This window comes from Rutilus rutilus (genome assembly GCF_951802725.1).
Source record: "Rutilus rutilus genome assembly, chromosome: 11".
Lineage (NCBI taxonomy): Eukaryota > Metazoa > Chordata > Actinopteri > Cypriniformes > Leuciscidae > Rutilus > Rutilus rutilus.
The window spans coordinates 31,134,970-31,153,258 of NC_140216.1; the positions used below are offsets into that span (position 1 = coordinate 31,134,970).

The 18,289-nt window shown below is 39.8% G+C and overlaps 1 protein-coding gene across 1 annotated transcript; it reads right to left on the bottom strand.

The window, feature by feature from the left end:
- Positions 1-1,687: 1,687 nt before the first annotated feature.
- efna1a (ephrin-A1a) lies at positions 1,688-16,561 on the bottom strand. The gene is made up of 5 exons (XM_084424745.1): positions 16,261-16,561; positions 5,286-5,581; positions 4,394-4,459; positions 4,194-4,283; positions 1,688-3,295 (listed from the first exon to the last, which is right to left on the bottom strand). Exons 1-5 carry the CDS (start codon positions 16,356-16,358, stop codon positions 3,171-3,173), a joined length of 675 nt encoding a protein of 224 aa, XP_084280871.1. The 5' UTR covers positions 16,359-16,561; the 3' UTR covers positions 1,688-3,170.
- Positions 16,562-18,289: the final 1,728 nt, after the last annotated feature.

An 18,289-nucleotide genomic window follows, 5' to 3' on the forward strand; every position in this document is an offset into this window, starting at 1 on the left:
AAAACGAAAGAAAAGGTCATGATACTGCATGAGTATAGGTATAAAATACAGCATGAAAAAAGTTTCAACAAATGGTCAGTGAAAGGAGGTTAGAACCTGAGGAGAATTTTTTTTCCTATTCATTTTCTGTGAGGTTTGCAAATATTGCGACTCAAGAGTGATTTCTGTGAGTTTGTAATTTTCTAGTAAAAACAATGCACATTAAAATCGCATTGACAAAACGTATACAATTTATAAAAGAGCTGCCAAAATAGCTAAATTAACCAGTCGTTCAGTAGGGAGTAGCTTAAGGACCAAATGTTTGGTTTAAGTTTCCCATAAATTCTAGAAATATATTTGTTTGTCATTTTTTCATGGCAAACAACTATTTAAATAATTTGAGCTTGATGCGTACATACACAACATTGGAATGAAGCGAATGAGAGCTTCTAAAATGGCAAACAATAACAGAAGAGGTGTGCGTATGTTTACTGAGCCGTCTGGCAAAGCTCCAAGTTTAGCCAGAATACAAAGGGAAGAGCCATCCTCCTGAGACACACACACACACACACACACACACGGTCAAACTGATGCCTCTGACCTCCGACCATTGTGATTTTTTTCCTGTTACCGGTGAATCATAAACCCTGAGACACAGAATACTTCATCCTATTGACACACGAACAGGACAATATGTGCTTTTGCTCGGAATTATCATTGTTATAAATGAGCTCAGATAGTTCTGGTCCTGGATGCTGAGTGGTCAAAATATACAATATAATAAGATCGTTATTGTTTAAGTCGAGATGAAGCGAAAGTTTAGATAGTCTTTTGTTCCCTATTGTGATGTATATCCCAGTGAAACTACTCTCGAACAAGAGAAAATGTAGGGCGGGACTTGATTTTGTCCATTGGGAACTGATTGGATGGTTGTGGTTTGCTATTGGTCGATCTCATGTGAGTGACAGGTTGCCCCGCCCTCACGCCAGTAAACATTTCATCTGAGAAGAGATGTTGCTGCAAAAGGGAGGGGAGGTTATTTGGAGTAAATATTAAAAGAACTTATGTGCACAAAATCATTTTTAATAAATACTGCAATATTCCATAGAAACAAGAAATGTCCATTTTTATTTCATGGTGACTTTAAGGAATAAAGTCTTGAAAGCACTGCAATAAATGTAAGCAGGACAACTGCTTATATATATATAAAAAAACAAGGTCGGCTACAATCGCATTTTCCAAAAATATCATTTATTTTCACATAAGAATCTTCACATTGACTGTTTTTTTTTTTCATTTTATCAAAGGTCTTTTTTATATAATCCTCTTTATATACATAATATACATTTTACACAATACATGTACAAAATAAGAATACGAGAATAAAAAAAGAAAAACAAAATGGAAAAATGAATCAAAGTGACCCAACGTTAATCGTATACAGCTGTGCCAGTCGTACGAACAACTGTCCGGAATTGAGCTTAAACGGCTACATCATGTCAGAGTCAGTGTATGTGGTGTTTCGTTCATAGTGCTTTAGCTGATTAGTGTTATTAATGTGTGTAAGCCTGGTCCAGTATCCCCACACTAAATGTTCCTGATAGTATAGTATGTCGATTTACAACAAAATAGCTAAGCTTACATTGTAGTGACAGACCAGTATATCAGACATTTGGCCATTTTGGGATTCGTCAGTCTCTGCTTTTTTGTGTGTGGATTTTTATTAAATATTATGTCAAATAAATGTTCATTTAATGTCAAATATCTCAATTGCTATCATCAAATTGCATTATATACATGTGTGTATGTATATGTGTGTATACACACAAAAAAACACTGTTCGTATAATGCAATTTAATGATTCTTCTATCATTAATTCGATCATTTTTTATATCGGTGTTATATTACACACGTGCTACCCTGATGTTTTGATATCAGTACCAGCATAAATTTATTCAAATTAAAAATATAATTTGGCCAACTGCAATATTTAGTGTAGTCCAATTGCCGATACAAATCAGTTGACATAATTTCCTGAATTTCCTTTTTCTTTCCACCCAATGAACAGCTTAGATGAAGTAAAACTTCTGTTCTTAATTATAAAGTTCATTTCCAGGTGTACATTAGTGATTGTGTGAGAGTGCGCTTCTCATTGATTGTGCTTGGCAGTTTAAATGCTGAGGGCGCTGATCTGACCCACCGTGCCAGGACATACCATCACAGCTCTTGGGAGGAAATGTGTGTATTTATCCAATAATCCAATTTCCCTTTTTGTCAACTTTTTCCATCTACACTTCAACACATTAATCCAACGAGTTGTTCCTCTCTCACGTCTCATTTCCTCTCTCTCCATCACACAGTAAACACTTTTGCTCACTATATACAGTCATTTGTTCTGCAGCAAAACTAATAATTTACTAACTCTTTAAACAATGAATGTACAAAAACAACACAGCATTTCTGAATGGAAGTGTGTCAGTGGGTTTGGTAAACATTATCGGATGCCGCCGTTTTCCACCGTCAGGGTGCCGGCGCCCAATCTGGAACCGTTCTGTTCATTTCCACAGATGTCCCATCACAGGCACCAGCACCATTTCGGCGGTAAAGGGGTACGTGTGTGTGTGTTCTGAACTGCATTTCCAGGTTAAATCCAGGTACAGCACAGTCTTGTAAAACCATGAGACAGTGAGAATAAAACCCACTGAGCTGATGCTACATAAATTAATACGAAACTCAATTATTTTCTGGATATACAAAACATGAAAAAACAATGAATAGTTTTGATCGCTCTACTCCTCCGTGAGAAGCTCTGTGGTCTTTGGCTCATTCTTGGCTTGCGTCCCCTCATTATGACACTCAAATAAAGGGGGTTGTCCATATTCCAAGTTCATGCTAATTCCAAATCTGCATTACTGTTTCAGTTTGTTCTTATCCAGGTTTTGAGTGGTCAGACGTTTGTTTATATGAAAAAAAAAAAAATTGGTACAAGGGAAACCATCTCCCTTTGCATGAACAATATTTCCAGAAAAATACTGACGTCTCGTTTTTTTTTGTTTCTTTAGAAGTGTCCGAAAGCCCTCTTCTTCCAGTTAGGCTTCTCCCAATGGCCAGCATTGGGATGTAAAGAGCTACCTCTGTGTGCTTCCATCAACACAGGCCGCCGTCATTACAGTCTTTAGTCTATGTTCATCTCACTGTAAGACCAACAACAATAAAAGTGGGAGTAAGGTTGTGAGAACAGTCCAGGATGCTCCTGAAATGGCGGAGTTTGTCCGCTTGCTTTGCTGCACTTCAGGAAGAGACACAACAGGATCATCTGTAACATGGAAATAATGTATTAGATATTTCAGTTTTTAGTTGTTGGAGATGGTATACAAAGATAAGGCCAGAAATCTTATCTAAGGCCATACATAACAAGAGTTTTAAAGGGTTAGTTCACCCAAAAATTTAAATGCTGTCGTTTATTATTACTCACCCTCATGTTGTTCCAAACGTGTAATACTTTCGCTCATCTTCGGAACACAAATAAAGATCTTTTTGATTAAATGAGTTTCTGTCTCTCCAGTAGCTACGCAACTACCACTTTGACACTTCAAAATGTTCACAAAGAGACCGTAAACCTAATCCATATGAATTGAATGGTTCAGTCCAAATTTTCTGAAGAGACTTGATGAACAGATTGAATTTAGGCTTTTATTCACATATAATCACTGATCAGCAAACATAAACAGAAGCTCAACTGAACCTGCTTGACGCGAGACAACAAACATAATTGGTTAAAAGTGCTGTGTAACACGAGAATTAACCTTATTGGTTCTCGTATGTCAAGTGAACATGCTTGAGCTTCCGTTTACCACAACTGATGTGTGTGTTGATGAATGTTTATATGTGATTAATAGCCTAAATTCAATCTGTTCCTCATATAAAGAGATCGTGTCTCTTCAGAAAATTTGGATTAAACCGCTCGATTCATATGGATTAGTTTTAAGATGTCTTTATGAACTTTTTGAAGCGCCAAAGTGGTAGTTGCATGGATGGTCAATGGAGGGACAGAAAGCTCTCAGATCTCATAAAAAAAAAAAATTCGTTATTTGTGTTCCGAAGATGAACGAAAGTCTTACAGGTTTGGAATGACATGAGGGTGAGTAATTAATGACAGAATTTTCAGTTTTGGGTGAACTATCCCCTTAAAACTTAAATCAATGTGACCGTACCTGCTGGTAACCGATTAGACGTTGTGTGAGCTCCTGCCTCTGTGCCCACCTTAGATACACTTCCTGTGCCAACCCTGGCTTCTTGAGAACCTGAATGGAAGAAAACACCAGTGAATACACAGATCAACTGAAATGCAAAATACGTGCAGTTTTTATGATCTGCCAGTTCACCTACACACCACCAGGGCGGCGATACTCACCATCATTGGCAACTACGTCTACTCTGAGTCTCATACACTCCTCTCCGTGGTGGTGGAGTGGTTTGGCTGTAAGGCAAAAAAAAGAAAAGGCCATCAGGATAGAGGAAGATAAAAGGATAATAGGGAGGTAAATGGGTAGCAGACAGGTTAATTAGAAAGGAGGTTAATAGTGTTAGACGTGTAGTGGCTAATCCACTTCTCTTTAGGAGCCACCTGGACCTATGACCTGTGTCTGATCTATTTTACGACAGTGGTGGAACCGTGCTCTAATTCTTAAGGCACCTACACACTAGAGTTTACACTGTGGCAGAGCTGCAAATCCATTGACAAAAAGTTGGGTTTAGTTGTGCTTTTGAAAAACACTGTATTTGTTGTTTGAGTTTAAACTGACATGGATCTTTCCACAACATCAAAGCGGATCCAATGCATTTTATCCATCAAATGCTCCACCCTTAACTTTTACAGTGTTTGCAGAATTAGCCTTTTTAGAAGTACGCTTTCCAAGAAGGGTCTATATTGGGTTGTCAAATTTCACCATTGTTAATTCTAGATCTCTAGTCCACATGCTTGCTGAATTGCGCTCCTTGTGTTTCCGACAGCCCAAACTCCCTAAGGATAGCCCCTGGGGATGCCAGAAAGACACGTAGCGGTTCTGCTGCCAGTTTAGCAGTCCGCAACACAAATTGAAATGTATTCATTACTGTGGTGCTAAAGAAGGGCTCAAATATGACTCAGACTTACAGCATTCAGCGTATGGTTTGTGGGGCAATAAATCTATAACCGGTTTTCAGATGTTCAAAAACATTTCCACCCCTAACCATTCTTCAAAACGATCCACCATAAATGTTCACATTCATAGCTTAAGAGCTGACTTTTTAAGGGCTGTACTCACAGATGTAGTAGTAGCTCTCGCCCTGTCGGAACTCTTTTCCCAGAGTGAATGGAGTGAAGCGCTGGAACTTCTCGGAGAACTTTTCGGGTGCGTGAGGGGCGAAAGGGTGGCCGCATTCCCAGCGCATCTGGTCGTAAGATTGTGGACGGCAGGAGTCATAGTCTTCACGTTCCACCATGTAGAGCACGTAGCGCTCGGCATCCTGTGACGGCACTTCGCCCAGTGGGTAGTGAGGGCACACAATGTCTAGGTAGTCGTTCAGGCGTACCTCAACCGCATAGTTGTTCCATCGGAAGCTGAAAGAATAAGAGGGATTTCATAAATATTTTTTTTGTGAAAGAGCAATGCAGTGAAGCAAATACATAAATAAGCTTTAAAACTCCATTTTGGGAGACAAGATCATCTAGATCGGCACAAAACAAGCAGCAAGAAAACAAGAATAACTCCAGCGAAATCACTCTCAGTGGTGACATGAATTCTTCATTTAGAGAACTTTCACAGAGCGAGTGACTTGAATGCCAAGCCTGATGCAATCACATTTTCAATTGCCCTTGCATTGATCTACAATACCATCTCAAAGACGACCAGACGGCAAATCACAAAGGGATGGCGGAGGGAAAGAAAAGCCAAAAAATGCGAACAATGGAAAGACAGATGAGTTGTTGATTTCTTTGCGGAAGAAGAGCCGGGACAGATGCATGAATATAGATTATTCTAAACATCGGTTCATTGATCGAACCGCATGCTGTCCGTACACAGATAATAGGTCAGAGCTGGTGAAAATGGCAGGAACATGGACATGTTGGCGTGAATGTTTGCTACGTATTGATCTCGCTCGCCTCGTGAGAGCAGAGTCTTATTTGTGCAGACATTTGCAATCTGTCAGGTTGCATCACCAGGTGATGGCTATTGACTATCTGCAGAAACAGGCAGAAACACTCACAAACACATAGAGAAATAAATCTGCGTTTCGTCAACAGTCCTCTTACTCATTACAGATAAACACACGCACTTCGGCTGACGGAGTCATACACACCCAGTCTACGCCACACTTCTCCCTTTCATTTGACACACGGAGGGAGGCGGCGGAGACAGTCTGCCTGTCTGCTTCTCTCCATTCCCTCCCTCTCTCCAGCATTTGCTTCATTCTTAGTTCTGCTCCTGTAGCTCTTCTGGCAGTGTGCTATCTCTGTTTATGTGCTGCCCACTGATAGAAGAATGCCAGAGGTAGAAAGAAAGCCCTCGTTTATTTATACATCCATCCATCATCGGATGCCACTTTAGCTTCCATATGTTAGTTTCTGAGCTCAGCTCAGGTTCAGACATTTTCATTATGAGCTCAACATCACCCAGGTCTAAAATCAGCTATAAAACCTTTTTTGGGCTCCCCGGGCACAACTTTTTGGATGGTGATCAGGTTCACTTCTCTTACTCTCAAAAGGATCTCTCTCTTGTGGAGTCGAATTTTTTGCAGTTTGAGATTTGCTTTTAAATGTCACGTTTTGTGAGTGATGCTTCCTAGCCCTTAAAGTCATGATGAAACAGAAGTAGCGACAAATCTTTTCTTCCGTATTGTGACGAACATCCGAGTAAAAAGGACTAGCGGGGGACTAAATGTTGGGCGGGGTCTTGGTTCTTTCCATTGGTTGATTGGATGGAGGCCTTCAATGGTAAAAAAAAAAAGGGCAGGGTTTATGCGGGCTAAATGATTAGAGAATTCCAGCATACATAACCAGAGAAAAGTCTGTAATTTCACATTTTGTGTGAATAATTTTTTTTAAACGAAACATGCATGGATGAATTGTTCAGAAAATCAATAACGCTCATTTAGAAAATAATAACTAAGTACTACACATATTTGTAACTTGCACGGGTTACCTTAAGGATGTGATTGATACCTTGAATTGTGTGGCTTCTAAATGTAAAACATCTAGACTTACAGTTTCCATCTGGAAACATCGCCATTACTTATAATGAAGGAGCGTTGTAAAGAATCAGTTGAAATATTGAAATACTGGATCACAAACATCTCAAGGGCCAACGTGAGCGTCATAGACGTCATAGATCCTCCTAGATTCTGGAGAATTTCAGCTTTCCTCCCTGTCTGGTGTAAATGGCAGTAGCGTTATTTCCCAGAATGGGTGTTTCTGTCGGTGTGTGACAACATCCACACGTCTGGTCGATGATCAAAGTCTGCTGAGTCTCTCTCGCTCTCTCTTTTTCTTGTTTGTTGATGGGGGGGACCCCTTGGTCTTAGGACAGACGATCTGGCTCCAGACCCCTTCTAGTCTTACACACACATACAGCCCTTCTAATTGGCCTGCTGCTTTCACTCACTGCAGATACACACACACACTTACACAGCGCTACACATAAAGCCAAACTTAGCACTCCCGGCCACACACTTCAATTCTCTGGTGGCTGTGTACAGCAGTCACATACTGATGCATCTTTGTTTGATGAATGAAGCAAATATACCTCACCGCCAATAATAATTTGCGTCTCACATTCTTTAACTGCTGTCACCAGATGCTTGGGAGCAGTCATCTGGTGCACCAGCACATACACACACACCCCGTTAAAGCCCTGATTAAAATCTGTTTGTGGTATGGCCCCAATGTGTTCAAAAAGGGGTCGGGAGGGGGGACAATTAAAACACAAAGACTGGAATTAAAGTGGTCCCAGAGGGGGGCAATTATGCTGCTCCCCCCCTCAGCCTCCGGGGGCTGGGAGTCAGTGGGGAGGGTGGGAGAAAGCAGTGGGGGATGGACTCTGTCTCAATACAGGGGTCAGCGGGTGCTCCCTACGCCAGTGTCCTTTCAAACGCTACAGTTACTTTATCAATGCCTTAATTCATACAGTAATGCCATTCGCTCATTATTGCATCATTCATCACACATACTGTGCTCAACTTCATCTTGAGCATCCATAGATGAACTTAAACCCTTTATGCTTTGTCCTGGGCTTCAAAAGAGGCTTGATAATGGTCGTAAGGTTTTAAAAAATGTTCTCTTTGTCTTAAACATGTAAATTACTATGCTTTATTAGTATTATCCAAGTATTGCCAAAGCAGTGACAAATTGATTAAACATATTTTTTTTTATAGATTATTAGAGTGTGGAGTTGATTATTAGAGAAACCGTGAATGAATGAACTCTATGCTTCATAAATGAAGGCTGAAACTTGGCGGACGAATGCGGGTCCTTGTGAGTCACATCCGTGCTTACCGTAAAATGTGAATAGCTGAAGTTCTTTGATTCTGAACTCATCTTCCTGTAAATATCAGTGGAATTATCAGCCAATAGAACTGACCTGATGCCAAATGGGCAACTGTAGGGTTAATCTCGGGTCTCTTAATCTTTAGTTCAAAGTTTTGTCGTTGTTGTTCTTTTTTACCCCCTCTAAGTCTGTCTATCAATTGGTCTCTCCTCCCTCTCCCTCTCTCATTTCAACACTCTATCACTCGCTGGAATGTTGGAGCTCAGAGAAAGGGGGGATGATCAGTGGGGGGTGAGAGGTTGAGGAAATGCTCGCAGTCAGCAGTGCAGACCTTAGCACACACTTATAACACACACACAGAAGCAGGGATGTTGGTTAATACTATAGGAAATGCACAAGTTAACATTCTTTCCACATTCACCTGTTTAAATGGGAAGGTCTGGTGTATTCAAACACACACACACATTCTCCAACAATGGGCCCACCAACATCCCTGTCATTCGATCTGTGATCTTTTGTAGCTTTCACCACCTGATACTACAGTCTAAACGGTAATTAACGAAATTCTGACCACGGGATCTGTTCAAATATCCATCCTTCACTCTAGCCCTCACACCTGCGTTTGCTGGCTAAAACGACTGTCATTAGCCTCTGAAACCTTTGCCGTTTTAATTCAGTGCTAATGCAGGCTCTGTTGTTCTGGTTGACTGGTTTGGAATGCAGTGCGGCAGGATCATCGGGTGCTCTGTGCTCCGGGATTACCCGGCCTAGGTTGCCGAGGGGCCAGGGGCCTCATTCAGTTTAATGCAAGCAGAAAGAGAGAGAGAGATGAGGGGCCCATAGCAAGCTCTGTATTGTTCTGAAACACAGTTGGAGCGTTACAGTGGAGTGGTTGGGTTGGAAATGCAACAAAGGCTGGCGGGAGATAGAAAGAGAGCGATAGAAGGAAAAAGGGAAATGAGTTGGTGTGGCAGTTTGTACTGGAAAGAGAAAATTTAGTCTATATTTAAAAAAAAAAGAAGAAACAAGCTTTGTACTGTGCAGGTGTAAGAGAGATAAAGAATGTGAAGAAAGGAAAAAAGCAAAGAATCCTTTGATACACCAAAAACGCAGCCGGCTCTTGTGCTTGTCCTTGCCCCGACTCGGACCAGTCCTGTTCTTTCATCTTTTCTTCTATCCATCCATCTCTGTCCACTCCCTTGGTTTGTCTCTCAGCACTCAATAAGCCTGTTTGATCCCCCATTCATTCTCCCTGCGACCCCGCCCCCAAGGCGCTCTCAACCAATCATAAACCGTCTCGCTGGAATTCACGGTATGTTGGTTAGTGACCTACGTTTGTGGACACTAACTCCGGCCCTTTGCGACTGCCATGGCAACCATAATCGACCGGTTCCCCCATTCAAGACAATATTCCAGACTGGGGTTTTTTCAATCCATCTTGTTTACATTCAACTTATCCACATCAATCTTTTTTTCTGTCCCTTCAAATCGCTCAATCTTTCTTTTGTCTCTCAGCACCACTGATCAAGTTGTCAGATTTGCTTTCTCAAATGACTGAACTCTTTTCTCGTTTGTAAAGAAATGGCATGTGATAAAGATCTACTCGAAAATGCAATGCTTCACCATTTTTTAAACCAAATAAATCTGACAATCTAAGGTGTGTATAATAACATAAGCTACATTCCTTAAACTCTTAAGTGTTAAAAGCTGCCTTAGGAATTAGTAGTCTAATTCCATTTGTCCGATCTGTCACACTAACTACAGTCCAGAGTCCCGACCGGGCAACTGTTCCAATTTGCTCTGCTCAGCTCTGATATCCTCTCATAGATAAATAAATTACATAAATAATTAGAAACACAGGAGCAGGGAAATGAGAAGGGGACTCATATCGCTACTAAACTGGATTGAGTTCCTTGCATTGTTTAAGCATTAGCCATCCAGCAGGGGGAGTGGCCTCTCGCACCATGTTCTAATAAAATGCGTGCAACGTGTCGTGGGAATGGACCTTCACCTTAAAAACCAGCCCTTTCAAGAACAGTACAAACAACAAGTGTTCCGGAGACAAAAACTCATGGGGTTGAGATTGTGACAACAAGATCCTAACACAACACACATACACATGAAAACATAACATGTTTCTGACAAATCCTTATCGTACGATTGTGATAAGCAGTTAAATACACCTTTAAATACATTCGGCTGAACATGTGTTCTTAAATGTGAAAGGAACTGATAAAACATTTGAGATAAATCAAAGATGGAAAAGGAGGAAAAGGAATGACTGAAAAGGAAGAACAATTCTGAGAATCATGAAATGCCGTGACCAGCACTGTATGATATAACAGAAAGATAACAGTATGATTACTGCAGGTGTAATGACCAAATATCTAAAACAATGTGTGTGGGAAAGTAGTGAGGGACAAATGGGAGAGAAGGGCGTAAAGGCACGTGTTTTCTTGATACTGAGCTGTAGACAAAACTATCACTTTCCCAAGCCCTTTAACTCATGTGAAGAATAATTCAAAGAGTATGCGTGTGTACGAGGAAGTGTGTATCCGAGACTTGTGTAAGAAGCGGGTTGCTTGCGTGCGCGAGTGTGTGAGAAAGGTATTGTTTATTGTACGTGCAGGATGTGCCATTTTCCCGGGAAAACACTTGGCCAGGAAACTCAAGCTTGACGAGGGAAAAGGCCGTCTCCTGAACCTCTGGACAGAGTTCACTTGCTCGCTCAGGTTTGTAAATCACAATATGGCAAATCCCTCATGATTTGACAAATATCATACAATTTGTTAAACATTATGTAAGTAATTACTAAAGAAAACACTTCTGCCTGTGTATGTACTGGAGCCTGAACGGACAAGGACTCTGCTGGAAAAGATTACCATGGTTCAGCAATCAGCTGATTACAATCTGGAGAAGGCGTGGAGGGAATGAAGAGGTCAATTCTATGGAATGGGTTTATTTATCTTAAAAATGTGTTAAAGTGTCAAATGTTTGTTTTTCATCTTCGAAACATAAATTATGATATTTTGAATGAAATCTGAGAGATTTTGGTCCCTCCATTTGAAGTCAATTCACCCAAAACTTTCACGCTTTATAACATGATCCATATAAACTGAGGGGTTTATTTTGAGCACTTTATATAAACATCGACTGACTTAGAGCTCAACGAATATAGTACTTCCTTGATCTTCATTTGTTTTTCAAAGTAAGTCGTATGGATTTCGAATGACTTAAGTGCCGATTTATGTTTCTGCCTGTTGGTGCCCATACTCCATGAAGCTGCGTGTGCCCTTTATAGTGCCCCATGCCACCCTAGATGGCTGCCTATATTGCCTATGCCAGGATACACCACTGCTGATGACTATAGAGTTAATTACTTAAAATGCAATTTATCATTGTGCAACCAGAAAAAACAGAAAGCACAAGCTTTTATGTTGCGATGCTAAATATAACAGTAGAATTGTGTGTATCACGACCAGCCGGGACCCGATGTGAGATCCATCAATCAGAGAGGTTCTCGAATCTCAATCGATTTTTTCATTGGTTAGAATGAATGGAGAATATCTTGTGTTTTTCTGTGGGTGCTTGAGCCCCCAATCACTCATGGGATTGGCGCCTATGGACATAAGGGTGAGTAAACAATGACCATTTTCATTTCTGGGTAAATAGCTAAAAAACAAACAACTCAATGGGCAAGAATCTGTAGAGCTTTGTGAATGACGGCCATTTGAATTCTGTGGATATCGCAGAATTCAGAGTCAGATAATGGACGGAATAGGCATGAAGAAGGTGAAAGGGAGGAGAAAAGGGGAGCGAGACAGACTGGTGTTTATGGCTGCCAAAACCGTTAAAGAAAGGCAAAGGAAAAAAAAAATCAACACCTCTTTTTCTTCCTTCTTTCACAGAGGGAAAGGAAATAAGGACAGGAACCGAATAAAAGGATGAAAAGCACTGGCGTGTACGGCTGAGATAAAAGGTAGAGGGAACGAGGGAGAAGCCAGACAGGAGATCGGGAGAGAGGTGGGCTCGAGTGGCGGCTCCCTATTTGAAGGCCACCAGAGAGAGTGACAGACTACAGAGAGTGAATGGCACTTCATCACTCACTCTCTCAATGTCAGTGTAACACACACACACACACAGATCTGATGAGTTTAATGCTAAGTGACATGTAGACAAAAGCAAAATGGCACTTTATCACCGGTTTCTATCTCCACTTCTCGTCTCCGCACACATCTACAGTGACAGACACACCGCGTGAATGGCACTTCATTTCGGCTGTGAACTCTGCCCCGCAATTGGTCACACTAGCCCCTGGTTTTGTTCCGTTGCAGATCTGCGGTGGGAGCGTGCTAATTTGGCTGGAACGTATAACAAAAAAGCACTTAGCTGGCAAAACCCCACAAGCAAAAAGCCCCGTTCCCTGGAAAAAACACAAGTGAATGGGACATTTTTGGTAGAAAACCAAGAAAGCCCCATTTCTGGCTGAATTAAACCATGTAAAAGGCCTTTTTACAGGGTGAAACAGTAACACAATGGGGTGATCGTGGACAAGCGGAGAAGAAACAAAAATGTGAGTAGGTCAGAGAGTTTTGGGGTACTGATGGGATCGGGGCAGAGCGAAACGATAGAGGGAAAGAGTTAAAGAAAAGGAGCTTGAGGTTGAACTTTGTGCCAGTTAACCATGCGGTACGGGGCACGCAGCCAGAGGAAAGGGAGGAGGTTTGGGAAAGACAGGTACTGTAGGAGAGAGATAGAAAAAGAGACAGAAGAAAGACACAGAAAGAGAAGAAATCTCTATAAGCCTTTGAGTGATGATAAAATAACAAGAACAACAATTACAGAAAAGTCTTAGCATTCATGAGTAATATTAAAAGATTAGTTCGCTCAACAAAATGAAATTTCTTTCATTTTTTTACTTCCTCTCTTGTCCTTACATGGAACATGAAAGGAAAAGACTGTGAACAGTGTACTAGTCTTCTATTACAATAAATAGGGACTGGAGCTTTCAAGCTTCATAATCATAAAACAATAAAAGAAAGATCATAAAAGTGTTTAATGTGAATTATGAACTATATTCCAAATCTTCTGTTGTCATACAGTAGCTTAAGTGAAGAACAAAACAAAATTTTAGCCGTTATTCACTAAATAAAATTCATTAGGACCAGATCATTGAGTTGGTGAGAATGTGATTCATGAACAAACAAGTTTTTTGAACTGGATAAACTGATTGAACCTTGAAAAGATTCCACTTAAAAGAATGAATTGTTCATGAATTGGACTTTGTCTTCATCTCATGAATTTTCATTAACATGCCAAAGAAATCTAGGGCACGTTTTCAGTGAGTAATGACTCGTTCTGTTCCTCACACAAAGCTATAATGTGACTTTAGAAATCTTGGAATATAGTCGTTTGGAGCTCTTTTATGATAACTATTAATATAATGATGGTGCACTGCTTTCTGACGCTTTCTGTTTGCAACAATACGAATAAATAATTGAATTAAAAATGTTTGGGTAAAATATTCCTTTAATGAATTACGTCAGATATGTTGTATTTCCAAATGGTCAAACAGAGAAAAACACACTCTTCAGGAGTACACTGAGAATTTAATAGAGGAAGTTTGGTTAATAAATATATGAGTGAGTCAGTGAATCATAAACAAGTGCTCACCAGGACACTCCTTAATCAGCTCCCACTGAAACACACCTTCCAGTTGATCAACTATTGACCTTGAGCAACACTACAACACATGTGTTTCAGCAAGCAGCTGCAAGCACATCAAGAACGTGCACCAACAAATTCAAACATGCGCGTTGACACGACCCGAGTCAGAATCACCTCTCATGCTGAAAAACAAAGCGTGCTCAGCTGCAATGGTCTGTCGACCCTAGAGTCATCCTTCCCCTAAGGCTTTTACACACCTACACACACACACACACACATTCTGTCAAACATGTGCATCAGAGACACGAATGCATACAAATGCAATCACATTATGATATTTACCAGACTATATTTCCTTGGTGGTGTTGAAAGAAGGAAATGCAGAAAAAAAAAAGTGCAGAAAGGCAAAAAAAAAAAAAAAAAAAATGCAGAAAGGCAGTCTCCCCCAGCCCCTCTAGTATTTCTATGAAAACAGGATTAGATCACAGAGAGAGAGAGAGAGAGAGAGAGAGAGAGAGAGAGAGAGAGAGAGAGAGAGAGGGAGAGAGAGAGAGGGGGGGGGGGATTAAGATGTGGAATAAAAATAGTAAGTGTGTGGATTACACAGGCACTAAAATGTCACTATTGTTTGGACATTGACGCAATCGATACATCTGCTGAAGCAAACGCTTATTGTTCTAAGAAGAGTGGATGGGTTAAATGTGAGTGTGAGAGAGTGTGTGTGTGTGTGTGTGTGTGTGTGTGTGTGTGTGAGAGAGAGAGAGAGAGAGAGAGAGAGAGAGAGAGAGAGAGAGAGAGAGAGAGTTTGAGTTTGGGAGTGTGAAGGAGCAGATGCTCTAATTCTTTTCTGTTTGTTATCAGCATTTCTACACTAATCCCTTCAGGCTCTTGGAATAGAATATTAACACCAATTGTTAAAAAAATGACTAAATCATTACTTATTTACTTGTCTTATTTGCCAGGTTTAGCTTTAAGAAATCTGATCTGGTTTCAGTGAACAGGTTTAAAATCATGGACTCCTTTGAGTCATCACTCAAAAGTGTTCTCAGAATTCCATGCGAGAAAATGTATATGCTTTCTGTGGTTTAATATTTGGATAAATATTGCTTTATTTAGTTACATACACTATTTTGTTAGTGTTTGTTTTGACAGATTACATTTCCTACCAGTTGGAAAATAGATAGTACCACCTTACATTGTATAGGCTACTCTGAAATAAAGTTCTCCTTTCAGTCCATCGCAAACGCTCGGTGACTCAATTCAACCGAATCTTAACAAACATCCAGAATTGATTCGTTCGCTTATGCCTCGTATTCGAGTTTTGCAATCCCAGCTCCAGTCATCAGCTCTGCGCGTATCAGTCATCGGAAAAGTCACTCAGCATTCAACACCTATTTCAACACCTCACTGACTCATAGCCACACGTCAAAAAAGCAGCCTATGGCAAGACCGTGAGGGTACCTTATTGTTGATTTTATTAAATTAATATGGCCAAAACCATAACTTGCTACTATTACTAGTGTACGAGAACGAGCATAGTCAGCACACACCCAGCAAGCATCAATTCGTCTTAGAGGCAGATTTAATTCCGGATCACATGTACACAGGACAAGTAAACAAACATTTTGGTGATGGGTAGTAGAGAGATTATGACGCAATAAGAGTGCCTGGATTATGCAATCTATTACAAGTAAAGATGTAACACCGCAACGTCAAAACGCATCCATAATGTAAATAAGCACGAGTCTCCGATTCTGCAGAAATACACTGACCATAAAACCCGCATTAAGCTGCAAAGAAACATTCACACACATAGAGGAAAAAGTTCTGACAATTTACATAAACCCTAAAAGTAAATAAACAAAAGCCAAATTACGCTGAAGTTCGCAAAAAAAAAAAAAAAAAAAAAAATATTATATATATATATATATATATATATATATATATAGGCTATATATTACTAACTAGCAGCGTTTCAGCGTAAAGTAAATAACATTAGGCATTATCACAACATTACAATGAAACAGTATTTTACAATGAAACGTGGTAAAAATAATAATAATAATAAAAAGTAGTTTAGTCTACTTACTTAGGGTTGGTATTATTCCAGAAAACAGTGTGTCTCTCAGCAGAGGCGAGCAAAGCGCACATACTCGCTGCGATGTATAAAAGCCACACCAGATCCATTATAGACACTCTGTGATTCAATCCAATTTAAGAAAATAACCAGCAATAGGTAATGTTTCTTTTAAAGCCCTGCTCCCGTAGAGCCGTGTTGCTAGAAACTGCTCTTAAGCTAGTTAATATGCGATTTGTACTCAGCGCTACAAAGATCGACAATAAATCAAGAGTTCTGCGTCTCTTATCTATCTAGTCAGTGCTGAATGAAACTTTCTTAGCGTCGCATTTTGGTTTTGTAGAAAGACCTTCGCACAAGCCACGCCTACATTTCTAACAGCCAATCAACTCACAGGCTTTCTTCCCTACAACGGAGAAGCAGTCGATCGCCCTCTACAGATGTACTGTAGTTTGTATCTCAGACTGAGGTTGTGGAATCGATTGTTAACGTTTATTCTGAATACTGTAATTTAGTTTTCTCGGAAACCTGACATGGTTATGGAAACACCAAATGATTTATAATAAAAGTTGAATATTGATTCCCTTCCCTCCCTAACAGTCAAAGGACAGCGCGTTCTGAGAACTTGAGTGCTAAATGTTCGAAATGCCCCCTTTTAACACTTAGGGTATAATGCTTTCATCTTCCACAATCAACAAAAGTTTCTATAAAGAACAAGACATTGACACTTTCACACAGACTCGAAAAGCAAGTTAGACAATCCAATTTGGTCTGTCTTCATTTGTTTTCTCTAGTTTATACAATTGATATTGATAAATTAGCTAAATACAATTGATTAACCTCCAACAGAGAAGAGTCAAACAAATCATTTGCTCCTAATATAGGCTAAAATTAAATGCTGTGTTTGAATTAATTTAACACACTTAATTTGATTAACTTGGTCTTAAACACTGATGCAGTACATTCTTTAGGCATGCAGGTCATCTTGGTGTTGTTCAATGTGTATTTGAATAGTCTTCTCATTTGACATGCTACTTTTTGCACACTATATAGCAGGGAAGTATGCATATTTGGATAATGTAATAGTTTGCTGTCCATGCTTATTCAGGAAATCATTTTTCATTCTATGTCTAGTGTGCACCTCACATCTTCAATATAGTTTTACTATCACACATACACACTTGTGATTGTGTATTGCACATTACACACACTGTCTGTTGCCAGATTCGAGAAGAGCCAGCAGGCATTTTAGCAGTCTTGTCAAAACAGCAGTTACTTCTGCTGAATGGTAATACATAATTCATGTACCTCTCATAGAACAAATCATGGGGCTCAAGTCTCCTCTATCTCTCCTTTAAATAATGATCCGAACTAAACAACAAATAGAAATACTTCAAAAGGCATACAATTAGTTAGTAACTTCAAAAAGATCTGAACTCTTTTCACTTTGATACTGTTGAGCTTTTTACGGGCCAATTCCATTACTTCTAAATCATGTTTTATGGTATGTTAGTTCGTTTTCAAGTTTCCTCTTCAGGTTGATAAAACTTTACCTCTTTACCTGAAAATTGACAGTGTTAATTATGATGCTAAAACCTTTTTTTCAATACATACAATCTTACATTTTATTTTGAGATCTAAGATCTACATGTTTTACTTATACCATCAAAATGGCAGGATATAATGAAATCCCCACTTTCTAATATGTGTATTGCACAAACACACTCTAGCTTTACTCACTTCTCTGAAACAGTTATATGACACACATCCACCAGGATTTGTTGGATTGTTCCACCGTCAGCCTCCTAGTTCAATCCAGTTTGGTCCTGAAAGTGAGGTATGTGACGTCTGCAACAGCTGTATGTCATAACAGGTAAGCCAGACAGGACAGGTAACAATATGTCTTCCTCAGAACAGACAACTTCCCCATGACTATTGGACATTACTCAACATCAAGCAAATGAATCAGGTTCATGATGTCAACCTGATAATTAGTCAATGATTGCTTATGGGAAATGATCAGGGCCTTTGCTTTCCTATA

Bases quoted from the DNA above. Each gene is read 5' to 3' on its own strand.
- efna1a (XM_084424745.1), bottom strand. From the start codon at position 16,358: ATGGATCTGGTGTGGCTTTTATACATCGCAGCGAGTATGTGCGCTTTG. The intron at 4,284-4,393 runs GTGAGTATCGCC...TCTTCCATTCAG, and splicing joins AGACGTAGTTGCCAATGATG to GTTCTCAAGAAGCCAGGGTT. The intron at 3,296-4,193 runs GTACGGTCACAT...TCCATGTTACAG, and splicing joins GTCTAATCGGTTACCAGCAG to ATGATCCTGTTGTGTCTCTT.